The 16,548-nt window shown below is 37.8% G+C and overlaps 1 protein-coding gene across 1 annotated transcript in view; it reads left to right on the forward strand.

Moving 5' to 3' along the window:
* LOC109860736 overlaps positions 1-14,879 on the forward strand; it is a gene marked incomplete at its 5' end in the record, with an annotated part of 33,279 nt that extends 18,400 nt beyond the window's left edge. The window contains 2 exons of the mRNA XM_020440018.1: positions 4,794-4,904; positions 13,389-14,879. Of these exons, the coding sequence (XP_020295607.1) occupies positions 4,794-4,894 (101 nt within the window). The remainder of the gene's footprint in view (positions 1-4,793; positions 4,905-13,388) is intronic.
* Positions 14,880-16,548: the final 1,669 nt, after the last annotated feature.

The following is a 16,548-nucleotide window of genomic DNA, read 5'->3' on the forward strand; positions in this document are numbered from 1 at the left end:
TGGGTATGTTTAAAATATAAGCTCTACAAAAGTTTTCACAATAAAGGTTTTTGCAACAAAGACTTGTTATTGCTCATGAATATGTGCGGAATGATAAACGGTCGACTTTATGGCTCTTAAGAGATTTATATAATCAGGATGTCCTTTGTGTGCGCGTCGTACATGTAAATTTTAAAAGTCCGTGTCTCTTCGCAACGACGGACGACGAAGCGAAGTTTCTTATATCCGAGAAATTCGCTCCGATGAGCGCCGAGACAAGCGCAAAAGTCTTCGATCGGAAATCTGCGATGGAATCTTATTTCACGAGCTGCTGAAGGCAGGATGGTTACGACATTCCGTCGACTATTTTCGGAAACTGGCGAGCTCTCCGCGTGAGAAATCGTTCTCGGTAAGATACAACAGCTCGGTGCCCTGCGGCACGATGTGACGTAATCCAGTAATTTCTCTTTCGCGTCTGGTCTGGTTTCGGGTGGTGAGCCCGCAAAGACGGGGGTGAAGGTTAGGCGGGGACCAATTAAAATGCCACCCGGCCTTGGATGCTTCTGTCGCTAATCAACTCGGAACCGCGCAATGTTTGGGTCATTAAGGTGCGCGCTCTCGGGACCCGAATTTCCAAGCTGAATATCTTTTAAGCCAATTATAATAGAACCCGAGAGAGAGAGAGAGAGAGAGAGAGGGAGAGAGAGAGAGAGAGGTTCTATTCCCTACGTTTACGGCGGACTTTAATTTCGCAACGGCAATAAAACACAGCCTTGATTAATCGATTCTGATCTAATTTCAGTTGACGTGCAGATAATTGCGCGACTATCACGTATTTTAGTCGCTGATTTGTTAACGAAATAACTTCAAGCGACAATTACGTTTAAGTAAACATTTTTTAAAATAAAGTAATAAAATATGTTTAGAGCAGCACTAATGTTTACCTTCAGCTGTCGAAATAAACACATATAAAAGACATTTGCCAATTGATACCTTTCTTTACGATCGCAAAAAAAGAAAACCGTCGTGAAGAAGACCGTCCCAAAACCTCTCGAGGTGTAGTGAGACAAAGTAATAGAGATGAAAGTCCTTTGGAACGTGGTTCTCGTGCCAGTTTTGTCCTCCACTCGGCAGTATGAGGTTTTCTGCGCAGAAACGTGGGGAAGTGAGCAATACTGAACTCTAGTACGTGATTGTGGTGTCGTAAAGAGTGGATCTGAGATATATATATATATATATACATGTATATATATATATATTTGGGGAATATATAGCCCAAATCTCGAAAGGAGCCGCTCCAATCTACGACCTTTGATTTTGACCCAATAATCGCCATTCGTTTCGCTTTATTACCGCCTTGTATACCGCCGAAACCTCGTATCTGCGGTCCTCCTGATAAGAGTCTCGATTTATTTTGAAATCGTGTTTCTCATTTAACAAAGAAATATATAAGTTGTAAATTGTCCACAGGATGACTCAAAAACCACCAATATCGATATCAATAAATCAACAATTCGATAGATATTTGTTAGAATAAAAAACTTCCGATACGAACACGTCGAGGCTACATATAACGTAATTTTTTTACGTTGTACTTAGAAGTGATCCAAGTTAGATTGCGAGAATTAAATAATGATCGCTCTGACACATAAATTATTTTTAACTTAAATTCTTTATATGTAATTTGTCATTTTTTACACATATTAATAATGAGAAGAAATTTTATCAAATCTATGTGAAAATTTAAAATTTTTTTACTGGGAAATGCTTTTGCATCGTTAAAACGAAATTAATTTAAACATATTGTAATTTGAACTTTTGTTAGATATATCGGAGATAGTTCTCCGGCTGCCCTTTAACATTAGACAAAGCATCTCCGAACCTCGCACCCGAGAGTTCAATCCTAAATCGAAAGATTAAATCTAAGATCCCGGCTTGTGGCCAGCCGAAGGACAAGCATCGGGAATTGGAATCCCTAATGCTGAACTAGCGGAATGGACAGCCAATAGGAGACTCTGTACTTTCGACATCGAGGATCGGTGAAACGCTCCCTTTTCTCTCTCGTCGAAAACGTTATAAAAATAATAATCAATGATTTGCGTATTATATTTTCTTTTGTACACATATGTAATACTATAGAAATATTGAAACACATTGCGAGATCGTAGGTATTCAATTTTTTTTCTTTTAAGTGTGTGTGTGTGTGTGTGTTATCGTGATATAATTGAAAATTGAAACCAAGTTGCAGTAGTTTCCATTAAAAACCAATCAACTATCCATCACGACTTTTCTTCTATAGAAAGATGAAAAGACCGTCAACGGAAAAAGGCAAAAGAAGAAAAAGGAAAAGGAAGAAAGAGAAAGAGAGATGGAAAGAGAGGGATGAAGGGGAGAAAAAAGAGAAAAGAAGGAATTTCTTACGTGGTAAATCGATACTTAGTGCTACTGAAAATATATCGAAATACGTATTAAACGCGGCCAGCCGACGCGGTTCGCTCTGAGAGTTTCAGCGTCGATCCTCGTGTCTTCGTGGTGTCCCATTGAAAAATGTCGGCCTCTCTCAGGGTGGCTGTCGGAACGAATGCCCAGATTAAGACGAGTAAAAGAGATTTCAGAATCAGCGTGATTTTTTTGCGAGACGATCGAAAAGAAAGATCTGCGGCTGGATCGGTTGGCAAGGAACGAGAAAAAGGAATCTGTAGATGAAGAATCGTAAAGTGAGATTGCGAGGCGACGAGGAGAAAGGGTAAAGACAGAAATGCGAAAGGAAAAGAGAACAGAAGTAAAAAAAAAAGATGAAAAAGTGAGGCGCCCGATAGAGGAGTTGAAGAGATATCGACGGGGAGAGGAGAAAACGAAGAACCTGAAACTGGATGAAGAATCGAAGGTGAGTAAGAGAGGGGAGGGGAGGAGGATAGATAGACGAAGCCGCGCGGTGATACCTGAGGCCGGAAACGAAAGACGGGAAGACGGGAGAGAGGGAAAGAAGCCGTAAGTCAGTGGGCGGGGGGACGGTGATCGAATGGGACGAATTGACAAATTCCAGGGTGATCCTGGAACACGGCCAGGATCGCGATTTCTATCGGCGGGCACTCCGACGACAAGCAGAAAAGAAGAACGGTATCATCGATGACCGCGGACGGATTCGAATGATCGATAACGATGAATAATAACGCTCTGAGAAAACTTGGCAGCAAAAAGTAGTCGTTCATCGTGGTATCATTCTTGGCGATATCTCGGACGCAATCTCGATCTGAACTTCGATTAAAACAAGACTTCAGGTCAATTAAATATCGCATTCGCGTTGTTACGAGAACGCGTCGAATAATGGAGAAAATATATATGTGCATTATATATACAGAAGCGATTGAGAGAGGGGAAATTTTTGAAGGTTTTTGTTTCGCCGGGGGGAAAAAAGATCTCGTGAAAAATATTTCACTCGATTAAGCGAAAACTTTTTAATTGAAAGGCGAAGCTGCGCGCATGGTGTCGGAATAATAATACACCGACACAATGGGAGTGTGTAGTAGCGGCGAATCGTATTTGCGAAATACTACTGTCAAAACGAAGAAGCAATTTACCAGATGGAATGGTTGAATTAAGTTTTGTCGTTAAGCGAACGCGGCAAATGGAAAGAAGACTTGATAATGTATTTATTTTCAATTTCGGAATGTTGCTCTCGCAAGAGAGCAGCGGAGCGCCGCGCATTACCGGAGCGAAAAGAGGGAAGAACACAAAAGATCAATCAAGTATCTGAATTTAATTAAGTCAAAAGTCAACTTTTCCTTAAGCGTTTAATTAACTTTGTCACCTCAATTTGCATATACGTGTAAAATATTAACATTCGATAATAAAACACGTGAAATACGCAGTATTAAAATAACCAAATGAACGTTTAGATATTTTATCTTCCACCGTGTGTGTGCGGAACTCATATCTACGTGCTCGCGCATATATAAATGTACGTAGGCGTACGTAAGCGACAACGAAGAAGCGCCAAGAGCTCCGTAAGAGCCATTAATAAGAGCTGCCTAATTTCGCGACGACCCAAAGACACCGACTATTATCTGAGAAACGTAACTCAGTCGAAAGTGCGATTAAACAGAGTCTACGAAAATACGTCAACTGCATCTGACAGAAAATCCATAGACCGGAGAGAACACGCAACTATTAATGAAATGATAAATGTGTTTTTGTCAACGCATGAGAGACGCGCGTACACGAACAGCTTTACGCTAATTGTTTTAACTCCGATCTCTGAGAATGAGGGATTTACTTAATTTATATATGTGACACTAGAGTTACTTTTATTACGCTCTTCAGTTTTATGACAATTGAAAAGAGCTGAAAAAGAAATTGACAATTAAGAGCGGAAATATATTTTTTAAATAAATAGATGCTGTAGTTTTAAAAAAATTAAAGTTGTATCACGTTTCTTTCTCACACATGTAAAATTAAATTTTACTTAGATATAAAAAAATGTTTCTTTTTTTATCATGCGTAGTTTTTCTATTTACGATACATACATAAATTTATATATATATATATATATATATATATATATATATATTTAGCTTAATTATAGTAGAAATATATCAATGTCTCTCTGTTAGCTTTTATTTAAGACAGATGTTACCTGTCTTATAAGACAAAAGTATAACCTTAATTGGTTTTTCTTCTCGGTTCTTCTTGCACACATCGCGTTTAGTATTAAATTACTCGTTTTATCTAATTTCATTTGAAACTGAGCAATAAGGTCTTGCAAAAGATATATATAAGAGCTGAAGGATGTAATGATCCCGATGTAATTTCAGGTGAATTGCCAGCCGCGGTACATGACGGCAACGGAGTTTCAAGAGCCTTCCTTAATCTGTGGCTGATTCACCTGACGATGAGTTATATCTTCACCAGATGACAGTACTAAGGTAAGGCGATAAAGACGCGTAAAATATGCGCGGAAAAGTTAATTAAGTCGCTATTAGCATTGAAATTTTCATTGAGAAAAAATCGAGCGCGGCGCTGTGTGTTAAAACGACGCAGCGAATATCGAGCTGTAAAACTGCAGTTTTAACTGAAGAGTTTGAGCAGTTTTTATAATTATTAACGCTTCAACATCGTTAAAACGCTTTAGGCAGCTGTCGATAATAACACTTTATCTCTCTGGAAAAGCTTCGTTGAACGGTTACAATGTCTTTCAATCTTCAGGACGAGCTTATCATCTCTGTGTCTCTTCTTTCTATCTCTCACTTTCTCTCTCTCTCTCTGTCTCTCTCTCTCTCGCTCGCTCTCTCTCTCTCTCTCTCTCTCTCTCTTTTCATGACTTTTTCCTCCGCATGTTGACCGTATCTTTTATATTCCACAATGTGCAACCTTCATCTTTCTTCTCTCATCATCCTTGTAACTCTTTTTTTTTTCTCCCGCAACCGCGCCTAATCCGAGTTTTAGATGAGTTTTCAGGAAGCTCATCGACTTGTAAGAAGCTCACGCCACGCGGGAGTTTCCGGATAATCGCGAAATCTACATATCCCCCGCGCGAGAGTAAAAGAGGCACGGAAGGATTATGTTGGCTTTTTCGACGCGTCGCGCCCCAATCACGGTGAACGACATTGACGAATTGATTGACGCGAATGTTAACAGTTCGCACGTGACTTGAGATCGGAAAGCAGTTTTATTTCAAAACCCCGAATAGAAAAAAAAAGAAAGAACTTTTTCTCCTTATTATTAATCCGCTTAAAAAGTTTCAAATTTGCACAAAAAGTTACACGTTTTACGCGATAAAGGTTTTTTTTTTTTTTTTTTTCGCCTACGTACTTCCATCGCAAATATTGAATCCGATCCACGCTGTGTATCTCATGAATATGTATACGCAAAATAGATTGTGTTTTAATTGTATTTGTAAGCGGGCACAAAATATTTTCTACCTATTGTTTATGTTATACACGATGACGAGATCTTCGGTATCTCGATTCAAGTTTAAGAAGAGAGAGCACTCGATTTTTTGTTTTTTTTTTTGAGCATCAATATTTTCAGACCGGTACGTTAATGAAATCACATGACGAGGAGATTAGAGAAGAGGGAGGAGAGATAGAAAGAGAGAGAGAGAGAGAGAGAGAGAGAGAGAGAGAGAGAGCTGCGGGAGAGAGTTATCGGAAATTTTATTACAACCGCGTAATCCGACGTTCCGTCGATAAGCTTTTTTTTTTTCTTCTTTTTTTCTTGCATCGTAATTCACACGAGATACCGACTAATTAAAAAACTAGTTAACCAGGACACGCGTAAAGTAGACGATGTTCTTCAAAATGTATTCGCATTCAGGACAAGAAATATATCAGCACATTTGCTACGTATTTCTCGCTCGAATAATTGCATTCCTTTGTGTGTGATTTAATTATGCCTGACATTAATGCTCGACACAGTTAATCATATATACACACACACACACACACGTGAGCACGAAGAAACTATTACATATAAAACTCGTGCGTTATTATGTAGTTCGCGAAATGTGGAAAATTCTTTGTTACACGCCGGTGTGTTATCGCTGTGTGTCCGCTACGCGACATCAATACATAGCGCGCGCGCGTATTACCGGACCTCCCAGCTGTTATCGCGGAACGAATGGAGTTGCGGCACCGCGCCACGATAATTGCAAGTTTTCGCGCGTTTCGCTATCGGGAGCGCGCGGCGGAATTGCACGACCGCGTCATAAAGTAACGCTGCCACCGGGCCATCCATATCGTGCGGGCTCTCGAATGCGTAACGCGCGTGAATTAACCGATATTCATAATTCAAGCTTTTATCGTCGCCGCATCGAATCCCCCATTGTGAAGATATAATTTCGCGATGAACCACGCCAGGAGGAAACGGGGGTTTGGCGACGAGAATGACGAAGGGGAACGGTGAGGGTTGGTTGGGCAGTAAACGCGAAGGGAGAGGACGGCCGGCGGTTGAATGCTGCGGCATTGCCGTATGACGGCTCCCGCGGAAACTATAGCTTATACGGTATAGTTTCCACCGCGGTATCTCACCTCTGCGCTTTCATTATCAGCCGCCATAGATCACGGCGTGAGCTCCCGTGACGTCACATCCGTCCATCGCTCATCGCAAAACATCGTTGTCGGAGCAACACACAGCAAGAGAGAGAGAGAGAGAGAGAGAGAGAGAGAAAGAGAGATTATGTACTCTCTCTTCTCACTTTTCGTCCCTTCTCGTGTTCACCGATCGCCAATCCACCATCGGTGTTGTCCTTGTCTCTGTCACTCTCGGTACGCGCGTGTACATTTCGATCGTTCGAGCACCGACAAACCGCCGAATTAAATCCGATGACATACTTCACTATCACGAAGTGTGTCTGACGTGTCGTGTATAATACACGTGCTGTATGTGTGTGTGTGTGTGTGTCTGTGTGTATAGGTGTGCACATGACGAGAGACACGATGCCACGCGTGGTTTTCCCGCCGCAACGCGTTACGCACGCGATCTGCAAGCCGAGATTAATGCCATCGTCGGAGATGGAGTCGTGGAATCGTCGTCGCGTGTGCATATTTCTCATTCCTCGTCGGAGAATTCACGTTTGGAATTCGATGCGGCCGGGGAATTTTTCCAAAGAGAAGTTCTGTAACGGTAAAGTGTTCGCGCAATTTTTTATTTTACGGCACGAGTTGCGAGAAAATTTGCGGAGCATTTGAACGGATATTAATGAGATTTTTTTTTTTTACAATTATTCTCGGCGAATTTTGAAAAATACAAGAAAATACAATAATATCGAATAACCGTACATTTTTTTTTTTGAAAACGATAATGCGCGTGTTCCAAAAAAAAAAAAAAAAAAAGAGCATATCGAGTAGCGAGGAAAAAGTAACGTGGCAAACAAGAAACTTGAGACTTTAACTTGAAATTTTTTCGATTTTAAGGTCAAACCGTCGAACCGTTTAATTTTTGAAAATTTATTATTTGCCCGCTACACATGTGCAATAATTTTGAGTTTCAATGTCTTTTTTTTTTCTGCACGTTGTACATCAAAGGCATGTTAAATATATTTTTAATTGAAAGTTAACTTGTTATTTCATGTGAAATATCGTTATTCGAGCACACACACACAATTGAATCGAGCCGTAAAATTGCAAGGTATATGTCCGCTATTATCCGATAACATGTGGTTTGTACATGACGTCCGGCGATTTGAAAATGACATTATGCCGTGCCATTCGACGAATGTGTCACACACACATACACACACACACACATATATATATATATATACGTTCGCGCGCGTAATATAAAAACACGCACAGAGAATTTCTACTTTTATTTAATTAAAAAATGCACGTGCTAAATATTCTCACCGAGAGAGCGCGATATGGTGACCTCATTTTTTTTAATCTATCCGCATTCCTCCGCTCTTCCGCAACCTGGAAAAGTAATGTATATTTATTTAAATGATTCTTTATTGGCTTCTGCTTATATATTACGCGGAGCGTAATCTTAAATGAACATTCTGTTTATTTTTTTGTGCCACATAAAAATATTATTATTATTATGTTAAAGTATAATTTTTCTATTTCCCCTTTTCTTTTCTATTTCTCTTTTCTTTGACTAAAAAAGAGACGCGAAACTGTCGATTAATACGAGGGCGTAAACCAAGTGCCAATTAACCGTACCAAATTGCACAAAGCGGATTTAGCATTAAATCCGTGGACATCCACGCCAATGTCTGACTTGTGTTTAAGCCATCAACTTAACAATTTAATCAGTTAAATCATCCAGTCTGAGAGTACAACAAATTATTAAAACAAAAAAAAATGTTCGAAACCGTACAATCAACAACGACTTTTATTTATTTATTGTTAAACGAGGCGATAAGGATTAAAGAATTTAATTAAAAATTCACTGCACACTTTCTCGTTCGCATACGCATTTTCACAGTTATTCATATCTCTCGTATTAAAAAATATTATTATTTATCTCATGCGCATTGTTTGCCAATATTGATTGTCTAATTGCGTTCGTTATATTGCGTTGGTTACCGGTGTGTGATTAACCGACTGTACATTGGCACGTGGGAAGCAAGAATAGTCAGTACGTTTGTTCGACGGGAGATTTTTGGCTCTCCAAATTAACTGGTACTTGCGCGAATAAACGAATTCATCCGTTGAACGCGAACAAACACTTTGTCCGTGTACATTTAAACGCGCGTATTCTTTTTGTCACGTTTGGCCCCGGTCCAAATAGCTGAGCACCGCAAACGCGGAATCAATAAAACAGCAAAGTATGTTCATTGGATTCATTAAGAGCACACGCATGTAGGAATGCACATATCCGCGACTCGGATATGCGACGTGTTGTGCGCGCGATAAAAGTAAAGCCCCGGCGTAAGAGAGGGAAACGATAAAAGAAAGCAACTATATTGTATTAAATTATTTTTGTAATTAACTGACGCGACCACACACCTACCGGTTATTTTACCGCTATATAATAGCCAGTCTCTTTTATCAGTTCTGTACGTTTGACGAGTCTTTTTGTCGACACAGAAACTTGAAATCCGGAAAGGATTGAAAAGGATAACAATGCACGAATAGTTACTTGATACGCTTATCGTTTCTATTCGTTGAAAAATCCCTCGAGAGATGTTTGTTTCAACTTTTTATTAATTCTCCAACTGGCGTCTGTCAGTCGGAAATAAAACAGAAAAAAATGCCGGTCGCACGTATGTATAAATACAAAACCCGCTTAAAAATTTGTTTTACGTTTTATGCGTTTGCGTTATTTAGATAGAAAGTAATTGCAATAGCGAGTACTACAAAAAGCAATATCTCAATATTTACACTCTTGTACGCGTACATGTCGAAACAAAAAATGTGTGTTTTAATACTATGTTAATTTCGCAACCAACTCGTTCGCGATGTTGTAAAATATAAATTATATATTTGAATTAAAATTGATTATTTAGACTTGTGTAAATTTTTCGGCGCTAAAGTACTTTTGTATGTTACATTTGTGTTACAGTTTTTCAGAGATATTGTTAAAATCATATATATATATATATATATGTAAAAAATCTCATGGCTTATACATATATATGTATGGAATATCCTGTATAATATTGTCACCAATAATTTCTCTTCCCGATTTCCGCTCACACTTGCCGCGGAACGAAATAATATCGATATCCAACAGCAATGTGAACCACAGCGTGTCGGTTCTGCTGCGTTTCGCGAACCACAGGATTTAAATATCTATTATGGACTACGAACCGTGAGAGAGCGTTCGTCCTATCCGTCCCAGTCCAGCGATCGACATTTCCGTGTGGAATTACCATACTTTTTTTTCCTTTTTCTTTTTTTCTTTTTTTTATCCCAACAGTTACAAATCGAAATTTATATTTTTGCTCTATCGGTACTATTTTTTCCTGTGCGAAAGGACAATGTGTTTGCGAATATATTATTATTTTTATCAGTGTGATACGGTGGCGAGAAAAATGTGGTTTCCACCCGCGTGGTTATCGCGGATATATATAAACAACTTATATTCCGAGCAATCTTTGGCGACGTGAAATAATATAAACATATGAGTGACTCGTAAAAAAACTAACGCGCTAGAAAATTGTCTGTTGCGTGCGCACGTGATTTTTCATATTATCTACATAATGATGTACAAGTAATTATATATTACACTAAAAAAATGTGCATTGTTAAAAAGATAAATTTATTACTTAAGTGCACGTTTTTTTCTCATTGTAACGCGAAAATAAAAATAAAAATAATAATAATAACAATTTTATTGAATACTATTGTGGTAGTGTGAACAGATTAATGAAGTTTACAATTCTGATAACACAATTGTAAATCAAAAGGCGGGGCAGCAGCACTAATTGCTGATTCGAAGCCCGATCGAAAAATATATAATATAAAACGCTATATATCATCAAATAATAATTTAAAAAATCAAAAAATTATATTAAAAAAAGAAATCAAAACAAGATCGCGCTTTATCTTTTGCATAAACACAACAACTCGTAATTAGTTTTGCGCGATTAGTTAGTTTTCGAACGTATTGAAATTTTGCGCACGCGTTGCGTGTCGTTAATTACATGTCGATTCCGTAATATCGTTTTTGTTTTATTGCAAAAACTAATTTACGTAACACGGAAATATAATGCGTAAATACGGGAACGTAAGAGAGAAAAATATTTTATAAATAAATAGCGTGTGCATATGAATATAAAAATGTGTGTCCGCGCGTCTCAACAAATTTGATTTAATAACGTCAGATCGCTTTTACATACTTTGCTTTTGCGGTGATCAATAACTATCTTGAGATGACATACTGAGATTGATGACCCAGTTGTGTTTAGTGCAGTGTGTATGGTATACACTATCTAGACGTATCATATCATCGGGATAATTACAGCATAGAATTGTGGATGATGTGTATTTGCGTGTATCCCTCTCGACGCATTCATTAACTATCAATCGAAATTAATACACAATGATCATGATAGATTACTGCATATCATAAATCACAAGCGGTCATGACAACGGCCAATAATATATTGTTGTACATACATATGTATACTGAAATATTATCAGAGTGCGGTTAATTGTGATCGAAAATTACGTGGCCATCTATATCCATCATACTGAATTTCATAACTTATTTGTTATCGATAACATGCAAGAATACAATGGCGTTGTGTGTATACACATCGTTATATGCGATATTTAACACACGTTATTCACAACGTACGATCATGCGCAACAAATAAAATCACCGATCGAGATATTATTTAGTCAGTCACTCAGTATATCAGAGAGATGTGTTATTATATTAACTTCGAACAATTTAATATGCCAAAGTGTATGTAATGTGTGTGTGTGTCTTAATAACGCGTCTCTGGGGAGATCTTTTACGGAGATTTGAATTTTAATACTTCATCTATAATGAACTTTGGTAATTACTTTACGGAATTTACTTTTACGGTGCAAACTGTGTGAAATTGCATGTTATTATATAACCTATCATTTTTAATGAAAGGAAACGATCGCAAATGTAATAAATTAATAATCGGAACCCGTTAATCTCGAGCGATGATATCGTCGGACGCTGCGCGAAATTGTTTTATCACGCATGCTCACACGAGAGAGCGTAATGAGTCGGCGCGAAATCATCGCGCTCAGACATAATCGCGCGAGGATTAACGCGACGAGCGCGATTTCTTTCCCCTTTACCCGCGGTATGTAAAATGAATAATTAATATATTCAAATGTGAAAACATATTTAAACTTACACGCCATCGCTTGACCGTCGCCACTTGTTCTCCCAACACGTAAGTCTCACACATAGTCATGCGCGCGATACGCCCCCGCATCGATCGCGTAAACAGCAGTTTTCGCGACCGAGAGTAAAGAGAACGAATGCAAAGAGAGTAAGTAATCTTTTCTGTGAGTCAAATGTGCGCCAAGCTTAGACGCGATGGTATAATATACGTACTTTTTTCTCGTGTTGTTCGCTTCGACTACACAAATGTTTTCCGGAGAAAGCAAATAATTGCGCAGTATAAAATAGAGATGGTAGACAATGGAGCACAAGCCGATATATACATATGTATATGATATAAGATGTTTCTCTTAAACACTGTATTATGGAAATCAACTTGCTTTTTATACATAGATTATCTATTGAATTTAAAAACCAAATTTTGCAACAACAACTTCACGTTTCCATGGTAAAAGTTTTCATACATTTAATCAAAGATAATTTTATACAAGACGAAGAATGAAAAAAAAAAAAGTCTTTTTGAATATATAACTGGAAATAAAAAAAATATTTTGCAGTTTATCTGCAACTGTTTTATTAAAGATGTACTTGTCGATGAGAGTGTGAAGAAAATTTCTCTTGGAAGTTGCGGTCGTCTTGAATAATGTTGCTCAGAAAGAGAGACTCGGCGAACTTATCAAAAAAGAAAAAGCTTCGTTAAAATTACAAAGACAGTTCTAAATGCGAAATTTTAATATTTTGCATAATTCTATATGAAAACACCGCGGCCGAATGTCTGTGTGTGTGTGTGGTCTTCTATTCTTTCTTGCTATTTTTTTCCTCATTTAATTAACAAATGCTAATGTGGGTAAGACACAGAATTATGAAATTATATGTATCGTCAGAGTTTTACCGTAATCCTCTTCATTTGCGTTATTCATTTGCAGAAAAAGAAACACTTTAAAGAAATCGCAAAGAAAAAAAGATTTGCGCTCACGCATATATTCTATTGTAACTGAAGTTCTCTCTTTACTTTTTTTTTCTCAATGCTTCTGATAGTAAATAGCTTTGTTCACTTCTATTATTTTTTTTTTGCTGCGTATTCTAACTAGGTGTTCATTAAAACGCGCAAATATTATATTTTTTTGTTGTAGATTATTGCAGAGCAGCTCCACTGTGATCTGGAAGCAACGACGTAAATTGGCGCAATAGGTGTGCGAAGCAGCGAATGTTCACCGAGAATGCATCGTCCACTTCACCGGCAAAGTGATACGCGTAAAATTACGTGATCCTGTCCATCGATAAGGTCTCGGACGGTATCGCGTAACACACACCATCACGACGACGTTTCGTGTCGTCAAAGTTTGCGATGCACGTTAACGGCGTGTGTGTTGTGTCGAAATTTCGAGTAACCTGGAAAATGTATGTACGGTGAGAAATTTTAAAAGTCATCGAAATACACATATATATAGTGAATAAAACGTTTTTCAAGACGAGAGAAAATAAACTTTTAACTCCGTCTCGGAAAAGATGACAATTCTTTATCGGACAAACAAAAAAAAAAAAAAAACAAAACAAAAATAGATAGGACAGAAGATACTTTATCGAGAAGAAAAGAATTTATAAAAGTGGGCCACACGTTATAGAGTGTACAGTTTTATTAACTCGCTTCTCCGTTGAATGTGTGTTACGTTGCGAGCGAGTCTTCTCTTTATGAAGATTTTTGACGTTTGCCGTTGTTTGTCGGTAAATGACGCGACGGAAAAATTTATGCGCGTGTCTATGTGATAACAAAACCAATAAAAAATATTGTGCGGATATAATCGGTTTTTGAAAACTTCGTCGCACACGATGCGAATCGGTGCAACGCATTTCCGTTCATCATCAATCGCCGGGTACTCGTTATAGTTTTCTTTTGATGTGAAGCTAAATTTATATTCTTCTTTTATCAAAAGTCAAACGTTTTACTCACAAAAAAAGAAGCAACAAAAAAAATCCACGTCACTTCAGTTAATTCTTTATGACCAACATGGCTGCTCTTCGAAGAGCACACAGCGCTCTTCACGTCATTGCTGCTCGAGTATCAGAAGTAGACGCAAGTATCGGTTCGCTGCGCTGCTTTAGTTGTTAATCGGATCGATAACTGGAAAAAATTCCAGAATGAAAGGAACGAAACGCGACATTTTCTTTTTTCTTTCTGCGCCGTTCTCTCTTTCTCTTCCCGTTTACTCTTGCAAATTTATTCCGCGAAAATCACCGACTCAAAACTGGACGATTTCTACCACTCGAAAATTCCATCGTGAATAATTCGCGTCGCTCCGCGTCGCCGGAGCGGAGCGGAAAACGACGGAAAAGAGAAAGCGTGAAGAAGAGAGAAAGAGAGTGAGAGAGAAAGGAGAGAGAAGAGTTTGCGCGAAGAATCGCGAGCGAAACTAACGACATGTCGCACGGTCGTATGCCTAACCGAATAAACTTGTAGAACAACCTTGTTATAACTTCCAGGCAATAAGCGAAATCCAAAGGTCGAGACTTCTACCGAGATGTTCGGACTTGATGCAAGTGTACAGGGTGTCCTGAAAGTACATATATACATATATATATAATATATATATATATATATACGTAATATACGCGTTACATATCTGTGAAATTCGTTCTCCGCAAGGACACAGGAGAAACTGCAGACGTATTAAAAAAAAAAAAAACAAACTACTTTCTTTTTTAACAGACTTTAATAATATTTATACTATATCTACTTACGTTTGCTGAGCGAAAACAAATACTTGTCTGTCACTTTGACAATATACGCAGGTACGCGACAACGACACCCGTTTTGTTACTCGGGAAGACCGAGGCATAATGTATGAAACTGTAAACTTAAAATAAGATTTAATCATATTAAAAAAAATACATAAATCAATCTGATGTTGCATCGAAATGTAGTGTCTACTTTAAGAAGATGTTACTGTGAAATAACAGATAAAAGAACAGATAAAAAAAAAACTTAACTTTGAATTTTATTTCGAAATTTTTTTGGTAGTTAATTTGTATTTGACAAAATGAAAAAAAGTGTAATAATTTTCACGGAAAAGTCAAATATAGATACAAACACATTTTGTTAGTGTAACGTTTTTGTGATGCACAAAGTGCGTCTAATGGGTTCGCACAGGTCTTTTCGGTGTATGTATATGTATTCTGAAAAAGAGAAAATTTATATTCTCTCTCTCGCATGTGCAGCACGCTCTCAGGACATCGTGTACAAAATATGAAAGAAGAGTCCAATTTGGACGTAGTCGAAGAGGATGCTTCTTCTTCGTCGAGATGGTACTCGCGTTCTCTCTTCTTTTCTCTACGTTAGTTGCCTCGCAGCGTATTCTTCTATTATTCAAAGCAGACTATCCGATACATTCGCGGTGCATATTGACGTGGATGCCAACAAGGATTTGCTGCTCGTTTGCTAACGGCAATCGACCGCCCGAACTGATTAGGAGAAGGTCGTGCAATTTTTCGCGCACGTAATGTTCGGCGCGTTCTCTCGCGAATATTTAATTGCGCACATTTGGAATATTTCTTCTTCGCCGTAAAACGCTCTCCACGTTGCGTAAAGAGAAGCAAGTTTATTTGAACGTGACAACAACGTACTTTAAATAATTAATTGTTTTTACTTGTTATTTATTTTCGGATTTTCTCATATTTTGCGCGTATATTTTATATCTAATTGTTATTGCAAGAAACTTAAAAATACTTTTTTCCGCAAACAGTTAATTAAATTCTAAACGCGGGGAAGATATGTGTACGAAAATAATAATAATTACGTATTTTTACGCGCGACTTGCTTTCGAGTTTTTCAACGACGATTACACAACGGCGTATATCTACGGATGTTACAATTCGGTCGTCTAATAAAATTAAGACTGCAATTTCTACAGACGCTTGAAAAATTACAATTAAAACCGATAAAAAACAAATAACGTAACATCAGATCATTTCCCCAGACTGGACCATATTCCACTTCTGCGGTACTGCGTTATCTATTATATACATACCCTCTCCCCTGTCGAAAAAAAAAAAAAAAACCATACAGCGGATCGCTACGAAAATTGTGATATGTGAAAACGTATCAGAAACAAATCGCGCGGCGTACGTTAAGAAAAAAGTTTTATCTATATTCCTAATATATAAATATATATATATATATATACATACATGTGTATTATATACATAAACCTATCGATCAATCACGATAAGATATATTTTTATATGTAAATATGACGTTTTCCTTTTCTTGTTATCTTTATTGATATCGTGCGTGAA

The sequence above is a fragment of the Pseudomyrmex gracilis genome, unplaced genomic scaffold (assembly GCF_002006095.1).
Source record: "Pseudomyrmex gracilis isolate BER0280 unplaced genomic scaffold, ASM200609v1 scaffold_456, whole genome shotgun sequence".
In the NCBI taxonomy this organism is placed as follows: domain Eukaryota; kingdom Metazoa; phylum Arthropoda; class Insecta; order Hymenoptera; family Formicidae; genus Pseudomyrmex; species Pseudomyrmex gracilis.